The sequence below is a fragment of the Sardina pilchardus genome, chromosome 22, assembly GCF_963854185.1.
Source record: "Sardina pilchardus chromosome 22, fSarPil1.1, whole genome shotgun sequence".
NCBI lineage: Eukaryota > Metazoa > Chordata > Actinopteri > Clupeiformes > Clupeidae > Sardina > Sardina pilchardus.
In genome coordinates this window covers 29,099,734-29,113,704 of record NC_085015.1, presented here as the reverse complement: position 1 = coordinate 29,113,704, position 13,971 = coordinate 29,099,734, and the positions used below count along the sequence as shown (strand labels likewise).

Sequence of the window (13,971 nt, the reverse complement as noted above, 5' to 3'; positions counted from 1 at the left end):
CACACTTGGATCAGGTGCATTTAGTGAAATGCTTAGTCCTCTGGCCTAAATGACTGCAGTGTGTATATGATGTAAATATAAATTGTGTTTCAAGTTCAAGTTATTTATTTGTCATGTGCATTTAATGAAATGCTTAGTCCTCTGACTTAAACGACTGCAGTGTGTATATGATGTAGATATAAATTGCGTTGCATTGCATTTAAATTGCATTAAGGGGGCAGCCGTGGTGTACTGGTTAGCACATTGGGCTTGTAACCGGAGGGTTGCCGGTTCGATCCCCGACCAGTCCACCACGGCTGAAGTGCCCTTGAGCAAGGCACCTAACCCCTCACTGCTCCCCGAGCGCCGCTGGTCGGGCAGGCAGCTCACTGCTCTGGGTTGTGTGATTCACCTCACTGTGTGTTCACTGTGTGCTGTGTGTTCACTAATTCGGTTAAATTGGGTTAAATGCAGAGAACTGAATTTCCCTCACGGGATCAAAAAAGTATATATTCTATTCTATTCTATTCTATTCTATTCTATTAAATTGAATTGAATAAGTGTTAAGGAAAAAAGAAAAATCTTAACTTTTAAGTAAATATGTAGGCTATTTTCACAAGAGACCCATAATCTTTAACACTGAATGTATTTATCTTGTCCAGTACACCCTGTCTTCAAACCACAGCTCAAAGAAGATTGTGAAGAAAAATCAGAGTCAACAACTATCACTGTTTTCCCCAGAAGTCAGTATAACACATCAGACCAGCAGCGAAAGAAACAAGCAAGGATGATGCACAAAGTCAAAACCACAAGGGCTCCTGGAAAGACAGTGGAGATAAGGAACTACAACATTAAAGATTGAGATAATAACTTGTAGTTGATATTGCCCCAGAATTGTCTTTGTATTGTGTAGGCTATACATTAAATGTCCATATAAGAATGACTGTTAGCTCTAATACAATGAAGATAAATAATAAATACAGTGTTTATATGAAAATAATGTTGTGGTTATTGGTTGAATTCTGTATGCCACCGCGCATCACCGTGGTAGCCTTTTATTACTAATATTTTTTGGTAATTTGCAGCTGCCAGATTTTTTCCTCTATATAATCGATAAGGTAGTAATATTTACCAAATATTATGCAAGAGATCATTCACGTTCATGTCTGCAGTTCTATGAACTCCAGTAACCCTCTGGTGGTACATGACATCATTAGCTGGGTGAAGCTCCACCTCCCACAGTGTCATCACATCACCCTATCACCTAGCAACACCCTTACATTCATTGTGATTGGAGGAATGGACACACCTCTGTTTTTTGATAGGCCTACCCTCACTTTTCACCAACTCAGAATAAACAGTTGAATTAACAATAGCGGCATTTCCTCCTCATTGTTATGCTTACAGACGCATCGCATTCATTTACAATGACAATCAAAGCCATTAAATTAAGAGTGGCTCTGAAATATCAATATAACCTGATGCGTTTACTGTTGTCTATGCATATGAATAGCATTATCCTCCAGTGTTAGTAGCCTAGTCTACATTGCCATTTGGAAAAGTCATGGGAAGTAAGGCATTCTTGAAATAATAAATGCCACTTTACCTCAAAACTGTTTTAAAGTAGGCTATACAATCATGGAACCTGCCCTACCGAAATGCATCCACCAATCTTGTGCTACTTCAAGCACGACTCTTCAGTTTCGAAATGTTGCTGTTTGTATTGGTCTGTTGACAAAGCCATCCTATGACTGGATATCACCTTGAACGTGAAGGCAAGACTGAACATGCTATTCGTCTGTCTCAAACGCAACAGCTTTTCCTTAAATGAACTCGAGTAACCCATCCTAGACATTTCAGATTTTGTATATGAAACTACAGGACCGCAGGCAATCACCCCATCTTTGGCTGGGTATACGAGACCTTCCTCCTCTCCTATTGGACTATGCAACACAGCCAAGTTGTCAGCCCATGTGGCGTGGCTTCAGAGCATGTCAGCCATTTAAATTAAGCAGTGAAAGAACCAAATCGACAAGACAAATTTTGAGGTGTAGGGTTAGTTCTGCCAAGGAGAGACTTCAGTGAAATTAAGTGAACGATTGTAAAACGCGAACACAGGATTATAACTGCGTTGTCCTCAATTCGCTTCAAAACCGTTACAGTTTGCGTAGAGGATATTCAGATCTGTCAGGTGCCGTTATCGTTATCTGTTCACAGGTAAGTGGCGTCATCTCTGTCTATGCTTTGCAATGTTACAACTTTGGAGGCTATCGTTAGAACAATAAGTAAGGCTACGTGCTATAGTATGCGATTGCTGCCAGCCTTCAAAAAACGTCATTTGGCAGTGTAGCGACTTCCTCGCCGAGGACTGCTGGGCAGTGTGGTCCTTATGACTGGGAGAATTGTGTGGATGCAAGTGAAGTTACTGTTTGCTGAGCCAACGGACCTCTGTCGTTATCATCATAGAAGATAGTTATGGGTGGACCAACAGTCAACGCATTTTGCGGATAGGGCTTGCTAGTATCTGACGCAGACCATGTCTTAGATTCGTACAGCTGCGGTCCACGGTGTTTGCATGGTGTATAATGTGTAATAAATCACTTTTGATAAGATGGCCTGCTAGCAAGTCGGTAAGCTAACTTAGCCTTGACATCAGTCAGAGAACGTTAACTGCAGTGTCATGCTAAAGTGGTCTTGCTGGCTACTTTGAATCAGATGTTCATCAGGGCAGTACAACCTACTGAAATATGGTTGCATTAGAATAAAATGTATTTAGGTCTGCAGCGTTAAGATACTGATATTTGATCTGTCTCATCCGACCGCAGAGGTCTTAGGGCCCCTGCCTATTAGTCATGATGCTGACTATCATTTTGAGGAAGTTTGGTGTTGCACTTTGAAGCGATGTGATGTCAGACACGTCTTTCTAACATATCGAGCCTATAACATTTGATTTTGTTGGTGTGATTATTATTATTATGCCTCCACTTTAATTACTATCAGTAATACATTTAGCTAACCACAGGCCTTTTGCTTTAATAATTGTATGTATATTACAGAGCACATACAAAGTTTAAAATCAACATGGCTACATTCATCCTGACAGCTATGGGAAGTACTGTTAAACAATTCTGCTGAAGTGTTGAAAGGTTTTTTTTAGGCTGCAGGATGCCTATTATCCTTCAGAAGTTGTGATTTGAATGACTTAATCCATGCGTATCAATGTAAAATGTGATTTGAATTAATAAATGATTCTATTAAAGAATGCTCCATTTGCAGCCATTAAAGATTCACTGCACATAATTAGGAGCACTGCTGTGTCATTGGGTCTGAGTGTGAGATCAAAATCTCCTTGGCAGGTTATTTTTACTCTGGGAGACTGTTATGGGTGAGGCCTCACTAATTATAATAATGGTGATTCCATGCTGTGATGATGTCATCACAGATTAATTAACTTTATTCTGACTCAGGCCACTTAGTGCCCCTGATCACACCTTACTGCTTACAGCACATGCATGTACACATTACATGCACTTCAGTTATCGCCGAGAGATTCCATTCTCAAACTTTGCCCATCGTCATTTTGTCTGGAGGAGTTAACTCCAGTCAGACGGCATCCAGTGACAATGGCTATGTAAAATGAAGCTTTAGGCCTAAGCTTCCTTTGTAGACCTAGAAATTCTTAAAAAAAATTACTTCGACTATGAAAGTCGCACTGATCTGTCAAATTAGCTCTAACATTTCTAACAAGAACACCGTTTTTGAATAATAGGCCCACAGGTGGAATATAGGCCTACCATCTTAGAATCAGATCATTTTTTATCTATAGTAGATGAAGTCTGTATGTTTGTAGCTTTTAGGTACATTGTCTCTATTCGTACCATTGTACCTTGTGGCTGCACACAATTTTAAACCTTTCTCTCTCTCAAGTCTGAAGCTAGGTTCCATGTTTCTGTCAGTGTCATGTGATGGATGTACAGTATATCAGGGGCACATAAAGCTTTGGCAGTTGTTTTTGTGGATCCTTGAAACAGATGCAGTAGGCCTAGTGCTCCCAGATTTAATGTGCAGCCTATTCAACTAAAACAGTTCAATTTCTGCAATACGGTTCAGTGCATGACATTTGAAACAAAAAAATTAAAGAAAAAATCAAACAAAATTATGGTACTATATGCAGGTTTAGGTATTTTTGGCGACTGTAGAGCTCCCGCTAGAGTATATTATATTTTACTCTGATGTTGTAAATAGCTAAATTCTTGTGACTTATCCCCCTGTACGCAATGAAAATGCTTTTGTTGTGGAGTTGAAGGATTAACAACAGCCAAATCTTCAAACAGCTGCTGACACGGTAATGTTTCACGATTCTCGTGAGATTTGTCAGACCACTGTGCATCTCAGTCGCGACTCACTCATACTTTATCTATACTGTATGTGAGTTAATGTAAACAAACTGGTGAATATTCTAATCTGACTATTAGGCCTAGCTATGACTATGAGTCATGAATCCATTGGTGCCAGGTATTTAGGGTTATTTAGTTCAAAGGTGTAGCTCACTTCTGTTAGTTGAAATAGAGGTTCCATGATCATGTATTAACAGGCCTACCATTTTGACAAAAAAAAAAAAAAAAAATCAGTAGATTTGTGCTTAGCTCAACTAGACTTAAGACTTAAGTGTGATAAAAGGAAAATATGGACATAATGGGTTGTAAAGGAACTTTCTAATTGTTGAAGATGAAGGTGGTGTGTGTTTTGTTCATTCTATAATATTCATACTACTATTACTATTATCCTTCAGAAGTTTGTGATTATCGTCATTGCAAGCATGGATTCAATAATTCAAAAGTTGTAGACTGAGGATCAGTGAAGCATCTGTTTGTCAGGCTAGAGATACATTTTTGAAAAAGCTGATTTAAGCTTAGAGTTTCATTGTTTCCTTTATAGGGATTGCATTTTTCTTAAATAATACATGTTTTCACATGAGCTATCATCATTTTACATTGAATCGGTTGGAATAGATTTTTGGTTCTGTAGATGTTTTCTGGGGATGGCCAGAAAAAAATGACTCATTATGAAAGTGGTTAGACAGGTACACGTTAGGCTACATTTTTGAAGACTGTTCTTTATATGTTGTGAGTCTGAGCATTCAAGTTAGTTACCAGTTGGCAGCTGTACACCAGATCGAAAAAAAGTAGGGAGAGGCAAAGAATGTTGCCTGTTCAGAACCAGTCCTAAATTATAAGCATAGGCTAAAGGAGTTTCTGCTTGGCGAGGCCACAAATGTTCTCAAAGGTTTATTGTGCCCTCAAAGTTGAATTCTGCTTGTGCAATCATCCTGCCTTTGGCAACATGGGGACGGTAAACAAGGAATGTACTGGCGCGTCAACAACTAGGCCAAGTCATTCAACCAATATGACCGTTTACAGGCATTGGACACATGGATGACACTGAATTGCCTGGGCTGCTTGCACACCCAATATTATTTAAAGTATTTGGACAAATTCTGTTGGTCAGAAAGCTCAAGACCTAAGTGCTTAAAGGCAAAATTACATACAAAAGCGTAACATTTTGCAGACCTTCCTTTGAGGCACACAATATCAGTCAATAAAGAAATCATGAGTGAGTCAAGCAAGTAGATTTTCATAATTTTGGCTCAACTGATTTGGAATGACCCGGTTACCCTTCTTAATAACATTTTGGTCACTGGAAATTTAAGGCTGGAAATGCTTTGATATTTTGAAACGCTCTACCTTTGTGGGCATCAGATAGGATCAGAGAGAACCTTGATCAGTTTCTTAAAAGAGCCTATAGCTGTTGACTACTACAATATTTGAAGAGGCAGAGAATTCATCAGCATCATATGTCATGAGCTACCCATCCTGATGGACAAGGTCTGAGTCATCAGGGCTTAGTTCTTTGTGCTAGAATTTGGGCGTTGGCGCCACCTAGTTAAAAATGAAATGGCAAAAACAAGGCATTGTAAGGTATCTTTGACAGTCCTAATGTTGTGAATGTTATCAGACTGCTAACCTTAAGTTGCCTTACTGTATGTTGCCATATTTTTTGCATGTGAAAAAATAGACGTGGGCTACTGTGTTCATAAATGTATACAGGCTACAATGAGTTTCTGGGCAAACGGTGGAGCAAATTCAGACAACTTTAACAGAACTTAGGCTATGTGAATAAAATATAATTTGCTTCTTAACTGGCATGTGTCCTTCCAAGACAAAATCAAAGATGATTGGCATGATATAGCCTAGTAGTCTCTCAAAATAGCCTCATTTGGAATATTCCTTCCAGGGCACAGTTTAACATGCAATATGAACATTGTTTTCACAACATGATTAGTTGCAGATGTTTTATTTATCGTTTGCTTTTTTTGTTTGAATTATTATTATTTCTATTTGGTATTGTGTTGAATGCTCCAAATGTAAACCATGTTGAGCTTCATTCTGTGCATGATACAAATAAAGCTTATTATTATTATTATTATTATTATTATTATTATTATTATTGTTATTAAACATTATCTAGCACAATCTGCAAGGAGCCTAGGCTGCTTGTTTGCAACATTTCAAATCACTTTTGCAAATGCAAGCCAAGTCTTTTAGCCAGAAAAAAGTGTTGAAGATTATTTGTTATCTGATTTGTTCCAAAAAATAGGCAAATCATGCTTACTCTACTAGGCTATGCTAATAAGTGTCCATAAGGCGTCAGAAATAGTCTTTGTTTTAAGGCCTGAATCATATCCAGATAAAAAATGTTAAAAAAAAGACACCCAAATTATATGTTAAGTGAAGAGTACCTTTTATATGTAATTAAATCTTAAGTATAGCACATTTATACACAGCTAACACTGACCAGAGAGTGTGTGTGTGTGTGTGTCTGTGTCTGCGTGCTTGCTTGTAGAAATGTAGTAAGTACAGTCATCATTTATCAGCAACCCTTCGCTCTACACCACTATCTACAGGCTGACTGGTGTACAGTCATTAAATGTACGTAAATTCATTTACTGTGTGACCCGAGGACTGATTCCCCAAAACTTTGTATACATTCAGAGGGTATCATTACGATCATACGCTTCAAATTTCATGCAGTTTTGAACATGTCAGCCAAAGATACTGCGATTACATCTTATTTTTACACCTCCTTTTTGCCTTTTATTTTAACCAGGTGGTGCTGTACCACAAATGAGTAGTTAAGGAACTGTTGAAATGGACCCTTGAGACCAACATACAAAAAATGTTTTGTTAACCTAGGTCCTGTGCTCTCAAGCTATTAACAGAAAACTGCGTCCGCCCTACCCTCCTTTTACGGAGTCCAATGTGGTGAGTGGGTGACGGATCAAAACAAATCAATGGTTTCAGTATTGCATTGTTGTTCATTGTAGTGCTATGTGCAACTTTAGCAAGGACAAAGAGTAGTCTCCTTGCCCCTTTCTCTCTGGCTCTCAATAGACACAACCCTCAGCAGCACATTTAATCCAAACATTGACAATCATGCATCAAGGCCTGCTGTTGCTAAATGTTATCCGTTAGTATTACTTTTATTCAAAACTGTTCCATGAGAAAATCGCATCGCTAACTTAAAATCGTGAATCATATAGAATTATGAGTTGACTGTATCGTTACATAGCTACTGTATACCGGAAATTTAAGATGGAGGGGTGTTCAAAGGTTTTCTCAAGTCATTTTTTTTTTTACTTTTTATTTATATTGTTAAATTCATCTAATTTTGTCTCTTAAGGTCTTTTCATCTCAAAAATGCTCAGTGGTGCCCAGACTTTTGCATGCAACTGTACTATATCTAGCAATCATTTTTTTTCTCTCTCTCCCACTTCACAGCACTTCTTGACACGATGGAGGATATCGTCATAGCTGGGATTTCAGGGCGACTTCCTGAATCCAACAATTTAGAAGAATTCTGGGAAAATCTTTTTAATTCTGTTGATATGGTTACAGAGGATGACAGACGGTGGAAGCCAGGTAAGTCATACAGTACATTTAAGTGTACAATTGGGAAGATGACCTTACTCATTATGCTCTGTTATCTGGTTGTAGATTGAACTAAATAGGATTTTTTTTTCAAGAAAACCACGCTTATTAATATGGTAGTTCACTGTTCTTTGAACAATCTTTATTTCTTGTCTAGGTGTTTATGGGCTGCCCTGCAGAAATGGTAAACTCAAAGAAATTGACAGGTTTGATGCTGCCTTCTTTGGTGTGCATCCCAAGCAGGCCCACACCATGGATCCTCAGCTCCGCCTCATGCTAGAAATTTCATATGAGGCCATTGTTGATGGAGGTAAGGAAAAGGACGTATGCTTGAGGAGCCTATGCTTGACTTTGACCTAAAAAGGGAAATACAAAATCATCTTTTGGAAATTGATCTTAATGCCTTAAGTAAAGAAATAAGGAAATATCCAGCTATCAGGGCGCTTACAGATTCAACGCGAGGCTAAGTATCACTACGCTTCGGCCATCCATGTGTAGCAAAATGTGTCATCCCAGTTTTTGGTATGCGATACGCGCAATACTATGCGTTGTCGGTGGGGGCGACACTGCAAGAATTGTCAATTATTTCAAATATATGCTTTATTTACAGAAGAAGGTTTGAATACAATAGTGGGAAAGGTTTGAATACAATAGAGGAAAAACTATGCAAGCTTCTTGTACAAACACATCCACATTTCTTCCCGGCTACCCAAAAAGAATTGACTAATCAACGTTGTATGTGTGTATGAAGTCAATGCTGTTTGCCCTACTCGAGAGGCTGAAATGGGAGAGAGACAAATTATTGTCCAATGTTTATAAGAATACCAGTGGTGTTAAATGGTTGTGGAGTGTTGTTGAATATGGATAATACAGTGCTAACCCCTGTTGCGAGAGAGGTCTATTGCATTTCACATATGGCCCACGTTGCTTGCGTCCGCTGTGTACACTATGAAAGTGAGCTCGTGTTACTTGCTCGCGTCGCTAGTGCTAACTCTGTAAAAGCCCTTATGGTGGTTTTCTTTCAGTTAGCCTATTAGCTGGTTGATGCTCATTGAACTCAATGCAAATCAAAACAGCTGATTGGCGAAGTGAAAAAAACACCATGCCAATTTCTAGGTATGGTGAAAGGTATGTGATGATTTGGGGCAATTTTAATTCCAAAGACCAAGGAAACTTTTATCAGGATGCATAGTATCCTGGATCCATGAAATAACTAGCCTTTAAAGGAACACTTCACCGTTTCTTCATATTAAACTACGTTATTCCCTTATCTAAGACGAGTTGATTACATACCTCTCACGTTTCAATGCGTGAGTCAGTAAGTGCACGCATTGAAACGTGAGAGGTATGTATCAACTCGTCTTAATTAAGGGAATAACATAGTTTAATATGAAAAAACGGTGAAGTGTTCCTTTAAAAGTAAACATCTTTCTTCCTCTTCCTCTAAATACTTATGACCTCTGTATTTTAAGGAAGAGCATTTATCTATTTGGATTAAGGCATTAAGATTATTTTATATTCCTCTTTTTAGTCAATTTTAGCATGGGTCAGCCTATCTGTAAGTGAAGTCAGAAATGATTGGAAAACCCATGATCACTCTTGAATATCTGTCTTTTGTCTTTTTTTGTGGGGGCTTGCACAGGTATAAACCCGATGACAATGCGTGGCTCTAAAACTGGAGTTTATATTGGAGTCAGTGGCTCTGAGGCAGGAGAGGCCTTCAGTAGAGATCCAGAGGAGTTGTTGGGATACAGCATGACCGGTTGCCAGCGTGCCATGTTTGCAAATCGTATTTCCTACTTTTTTGACTTCAATGGTATGGTTTTGTTCAACACAACCTGTTGTTTTTAGTCAACCAAAACAGTCTGGATATTGTGGAAAATGTTAAATTCAGACAATTGTTTTTTACATTACAGGTCCCAGTACAGCCATTGACACCGCTTGCTCTTCAAGTCTCTTAGCTCTGGAGAATGCTTTTAATGCCATACGTAACGGCCAATGTGATGCTGCACTGGTAGGCGGAGTAAACCTTTTACTGAAGCCCAACACCTCAGTACAGTTCATGAAGCTTGGCATGTTAAGTCCAGATGGAACCTGCAAGTCATTTGACTCCTCGGGTAACTTTTTTAATGCTTCTAAAGAGTCTAGTTGAACAGCCCCTGATTTTCTATGTTTAGTACATTGCTGTACCAACTTGATTGATGGATTGTTGTATACCATTAGCCTGGCTAACGCCTCCCACTTCTCAAATGAGACGTGGTCTGGCAACCAGACGTTAATTTTCTTTTTCTATTTGAAAAAATGCCCAGATCTGTTCATTGGGCGCCACGGATGTCAATCAAATGCGTCTCTGCATAGCTCATCATGGTCTTGCTTTCTCCCCTGTTCTGTGATTGGCCACCAACATTAGGCGAAAATGGGGGCGTTAGTTTCCAGACTGCCTTAGCAGCGTGAAAGAAATCACCGCGCAAGGCAGTATGGGAAACCCAGGCTAGTATACCATAGCATTCCTTATCTAATTATTAATGACTGGCTGTGTGTGTGTTTTTGTTTATCCTTTAGGAAATGGTTACTGCCGATCTGAAGCAGCTGTTGTGGTGCTGTTGACTAAGAAATCTGCAGCCAAAAGAATCTATGCTACAGTGCTTAATGCAGGCAACAACACAGATGGCTACAAAGAGCAAGGTATTAACTTAGAAAACAAGAAATAAACTTTTTTTTCCAGTAGGCTATGAAGTTTGCAAAACAAGAAAACATAATACTTTTAATATGATATTGCCTGAAAAGGCCTTTTCACCTAGCTTGGAAGCCAGCCTTAATTGAACCTTTCACCTTTCACCTTTCACCTTTCACTTTCATCTTACACCCGACGTAGGGCTTCATTCAGGTTCCATTCAGAAATGTTTGAGCCTTGGTGCTATCTAGTGAGCCAGGCTGCATTTTTAAACAGAACCAAGGATGTGTCATCAACAGACGGAGTTGCATGCAAAGACGAGGGTTAATTATATGTATAAACAAGAGATAATGATATGGCAGTTATCCCATAAAAACGGTAGAAACGAGACTTTATTAGCATTGTAATGCTAGATAACACTGGTAGATAACAGATAACATATCACATGGCAGACAGATAACCGATAAAGAGTAAAAGGTCCGCACACTTGCTCTCACTTAGTTTACTTTATTAATTCAAGTTACGTTTCGAGCCGCATGGCTCTTCTTCAGACTACTGAAGGAGAGCCATGCTGCTCGAAACGTAACTTGAATTGTTAAAGTAAACTAAGTGAGAGCAAGTGTGCGGACCTTTTACTCTTTTTTGGATCTTAAGTTTTTGGCTCCTGCACCTTTATTTAGATGTGCACACTGTTTGCAACTAAATAGACAGATAACCGATAGCAAATCACATGGCAGACAGCACAGACCGATGCATTGCAAAAATAGGATCAATTAGTTATCATGTGTCTGTACAGAAATAAATTACATTTTTCTACATAATAAATATTACATATTATATAGGCTATATGGCCTGATGAAAGTGAACAGCTAAGATACTGACCAGTCTAGGAAGGCCTGCTCCAAGATCAATCCTAATAAAAGGCTGATAGACAGCCTATCTGAACACTTGCTTGTACACCAACCAGCGGTAGGCTATCCACATCGCCAGCCTTCGCTGGACGTAGCAAAAAAAAGCTACTTAAAGGGATATTCCGCCATTTTTGGAAATACGCTCATTTTCCACCTCCCCTCGAGCAAAACAATCGATATTTACCTTGTTCCCGTTCATCCAGCCATTCTGTGAGTCTGGCGATACAAGTTTTAGCTTCAGCCTAGCATAGATCATTGAATCGGATTAGACCATTAGCTTCTCGCCTGCTAGCTTCATGTTTAAAAGTGACTAAGATTTCTGGTAATTTTCCCATTTAAAACGTGTCTCCTCTCAAGTTAGAAAGTGCAATAAGACCAACTGAAAATGAAACCTGCCGTTTTTCTAGGCTGATTTGACATGGAACTACACTCTCATCTGGCGTAATAATCAAGGCAACTTGCAAACGTACCATAGGCGCAGTGATATCTTACGCAGCATCTGAAAATAGTCCCCATAGACAACAAGCAGTAGTAGTGCCAGTAGCTGCAAGTTGCCTTGATTATTCCGCCAGATGAGAGTGTAGTTCCATGTCAAATCAGCCTAGAAAAACGGCAGGTTTCATTTTCAGTTGGTCTTATTGCACTTTCTAACTTGAGAGGAGACACGTTTTAAATGGGAAAATTACCAAAAATCTTAGTCACTTTTAAACATGAAGCTAGCAGGCGAGAAGCTAATGGTCTAATCCGATTCAATGATATGCTAGGCTGAAGCTAAAAGTTGTATCGCCAGACTCACAGAATGGCTGGATGAACGGGAACAAGGTAAATATCGATTGTTTTGCTCGAGGGAAGGTGGAAAATGAGCGTATTTCCAAAAATGGCGGAATATCCCTTTAAGACTACATCGCGGTCACTCACTAAAATCTTAAGTAGCCCACCCAGTCTGTAGGCCCTACCCAGAAATAAGTGCCCATCGTGCCCATTGCTTCCCATCGTGATGTCTGTCAACCATCACGATCGGCACAACCCTACTGTACTTAGTCACAGAATCACAAACAGCCCCTTTCAGCACAATATTCATGTCAGATTTTGTTTATTTAGTCTGTATAGAACAGGGACAATTTTCACTTGATTTGCTGCTGGCATACTAAGGCTTGGTCCTGAGAGGGCAAACAAGACTAATGTGTATCTGATGCTTGCAGGTGTAACCTTCCCCTCAGGAGAGATGCAACAGCGTCTTGTTCGATCACTCTATCAGGATATTGGCATCTCTTTGGACCAGGTGGAGTACATTGAGGCTCATGGTACTGGTACAAAGGTAAGCGCAAATTCACAGAGCCTTTACACAGTACAATCCCTGCCTCTCATTCAAAATAAAATCCAGGCAGGTGGGTAATGTGTGAGCATCAAAAAAACAAAGCCAAAGAAATCAGTGGTCCTCTACACTTAGGAGTATTATAGGTCTTTCATACGAAGTGGCCACTGAATTTAAATTGAAATAAAAGTTGCCACATCATTCATTCTTGGACTTGTTGACCATGGTGTTCACAACAGCTCACTGAGTGGCGCAGTGGCAAACTGTTCTGCCACGCAAGCCATGAAAACAGTGTGAAAAGAATAGGTTTCAAAGCACAGCTGTGCTGCTGTTCTATTGTATTTATCTCCCTTAATAATGGGATTCTCTTCGCTGATTGGGTGGCCATTAACTTCGTATAACAGGCTGCCTTTGAAGTTGTTCCAATTTTTGGCCATATCGCGCTTGAATATAGATTCGCCAAACTAATTGTGAAGTTTAAATGAACGGTCATGTTGCATCCAAACTGCAATACAGACGTTCATAACATAGTAATGTACATAACATAGTAATGTCTCTGTGCTGCACACGTCGCCGGAGTTCTAAGCCTCCACCTCGCCATTATTTCCATCGAACAGGTCATCTCGTTGGCCGTTACCCCTTACGTGAAAGCCATATACTGTAATACTCTTTGACCCTGCAGCTGGATATCTGGATATCTCTACAGAAGGCAAAAAAGGGAGATACTGTATCAAATGCAAAAAAATAGCACCCATTCCCCCAATGTCATGTCCAGCATGTATGCCAAGACCCCAAAAAAACCTCACACATGTTGAACTGTGGCATTAACACTCCTCTTGCTTTAGGCTGCAGCCAGTTAAAGACTACACATCAACCAACCGAAATCAGAGCCCCTCTTGCTACTCTGGAATCACCAGTGTGGAAGTATTTGTCATTCATTCACTTCAGTTAACTCTAACTTAACCTACTCAACTAGCCAACAAAATGAGCCTACTTTAAGGCTTAAAATGCACATTGATAAGTGCATATTCCATGAACACTATCCTTGGGTCTCTTTAGAGTGTGCTAAAACAGTGAAATGAAGCAACACAGAATGATAATTTA

The 13,971-nt window shown here is 39.4% G+C and overlaps 2 protein-coding genes across 3 annotated transcripts in view; both read left to right on the top strand.

Annotated features, from left to right (window-relative positions):
• ccdc57 (coiled-coil domain containing 57) overlaps window positions 1–979 on the top strand; it is a 205,147-nt gene extending 204,168 nt beyond the window's left edge. For both annotated transcript variants that reach the window (XM_062526216.1, XM_062526217.1), the window contains exon 19: window positions 642–979. In XM_062526216.1, the coding sequence (XP_062382200.1) occupies window positions 642–841 (200 nt within the window). In that variant the 3' untranslated portion in view covers window positions 842–979. The remainder of the gene's footprint in view (window positions 1–641) is intronic.
• A 1,036-nt stretch (window positions 980–2,015) lies between these two features.
• fasn (fatty acid synthase) overlaps window positions 2,016–13,971 on the top strand; it is a 44,789-nt gene continuing 32,833 nt past the window's right edge. The window contains exons 1-7 of the mRNA XM_062526215.1: window positions 2,016–2,196; window positions 7,818–7,958; window positions 8,125–8,277; window positions 9,610–9,783; window positions 9,884–10,084; window positions 10,530–10,652; window positions 12,755–12,870. Coding sequence (XP_062382199.1) covers window positions 7,832–7,958; window positions 8,125–8,277; window positions 9,610–9,783; window positions 9,884–10,084; window positions 10,530–10,652; window positions 12,755–12,870 — 894 coding nt within the window. The 5' untranslated portion in view covers window positions 2,016–2,196; window positions 7,818–7,831. The remainder of the gene's footprint in view (window positions 2,197–7,817; window positions 7,959–8,124; window positions 8,278–9,609; window positions 9,784–9,883; window positions 10,085–10,529; window positions 10,653–12,754; window positions 12,871–13,971) is intronic.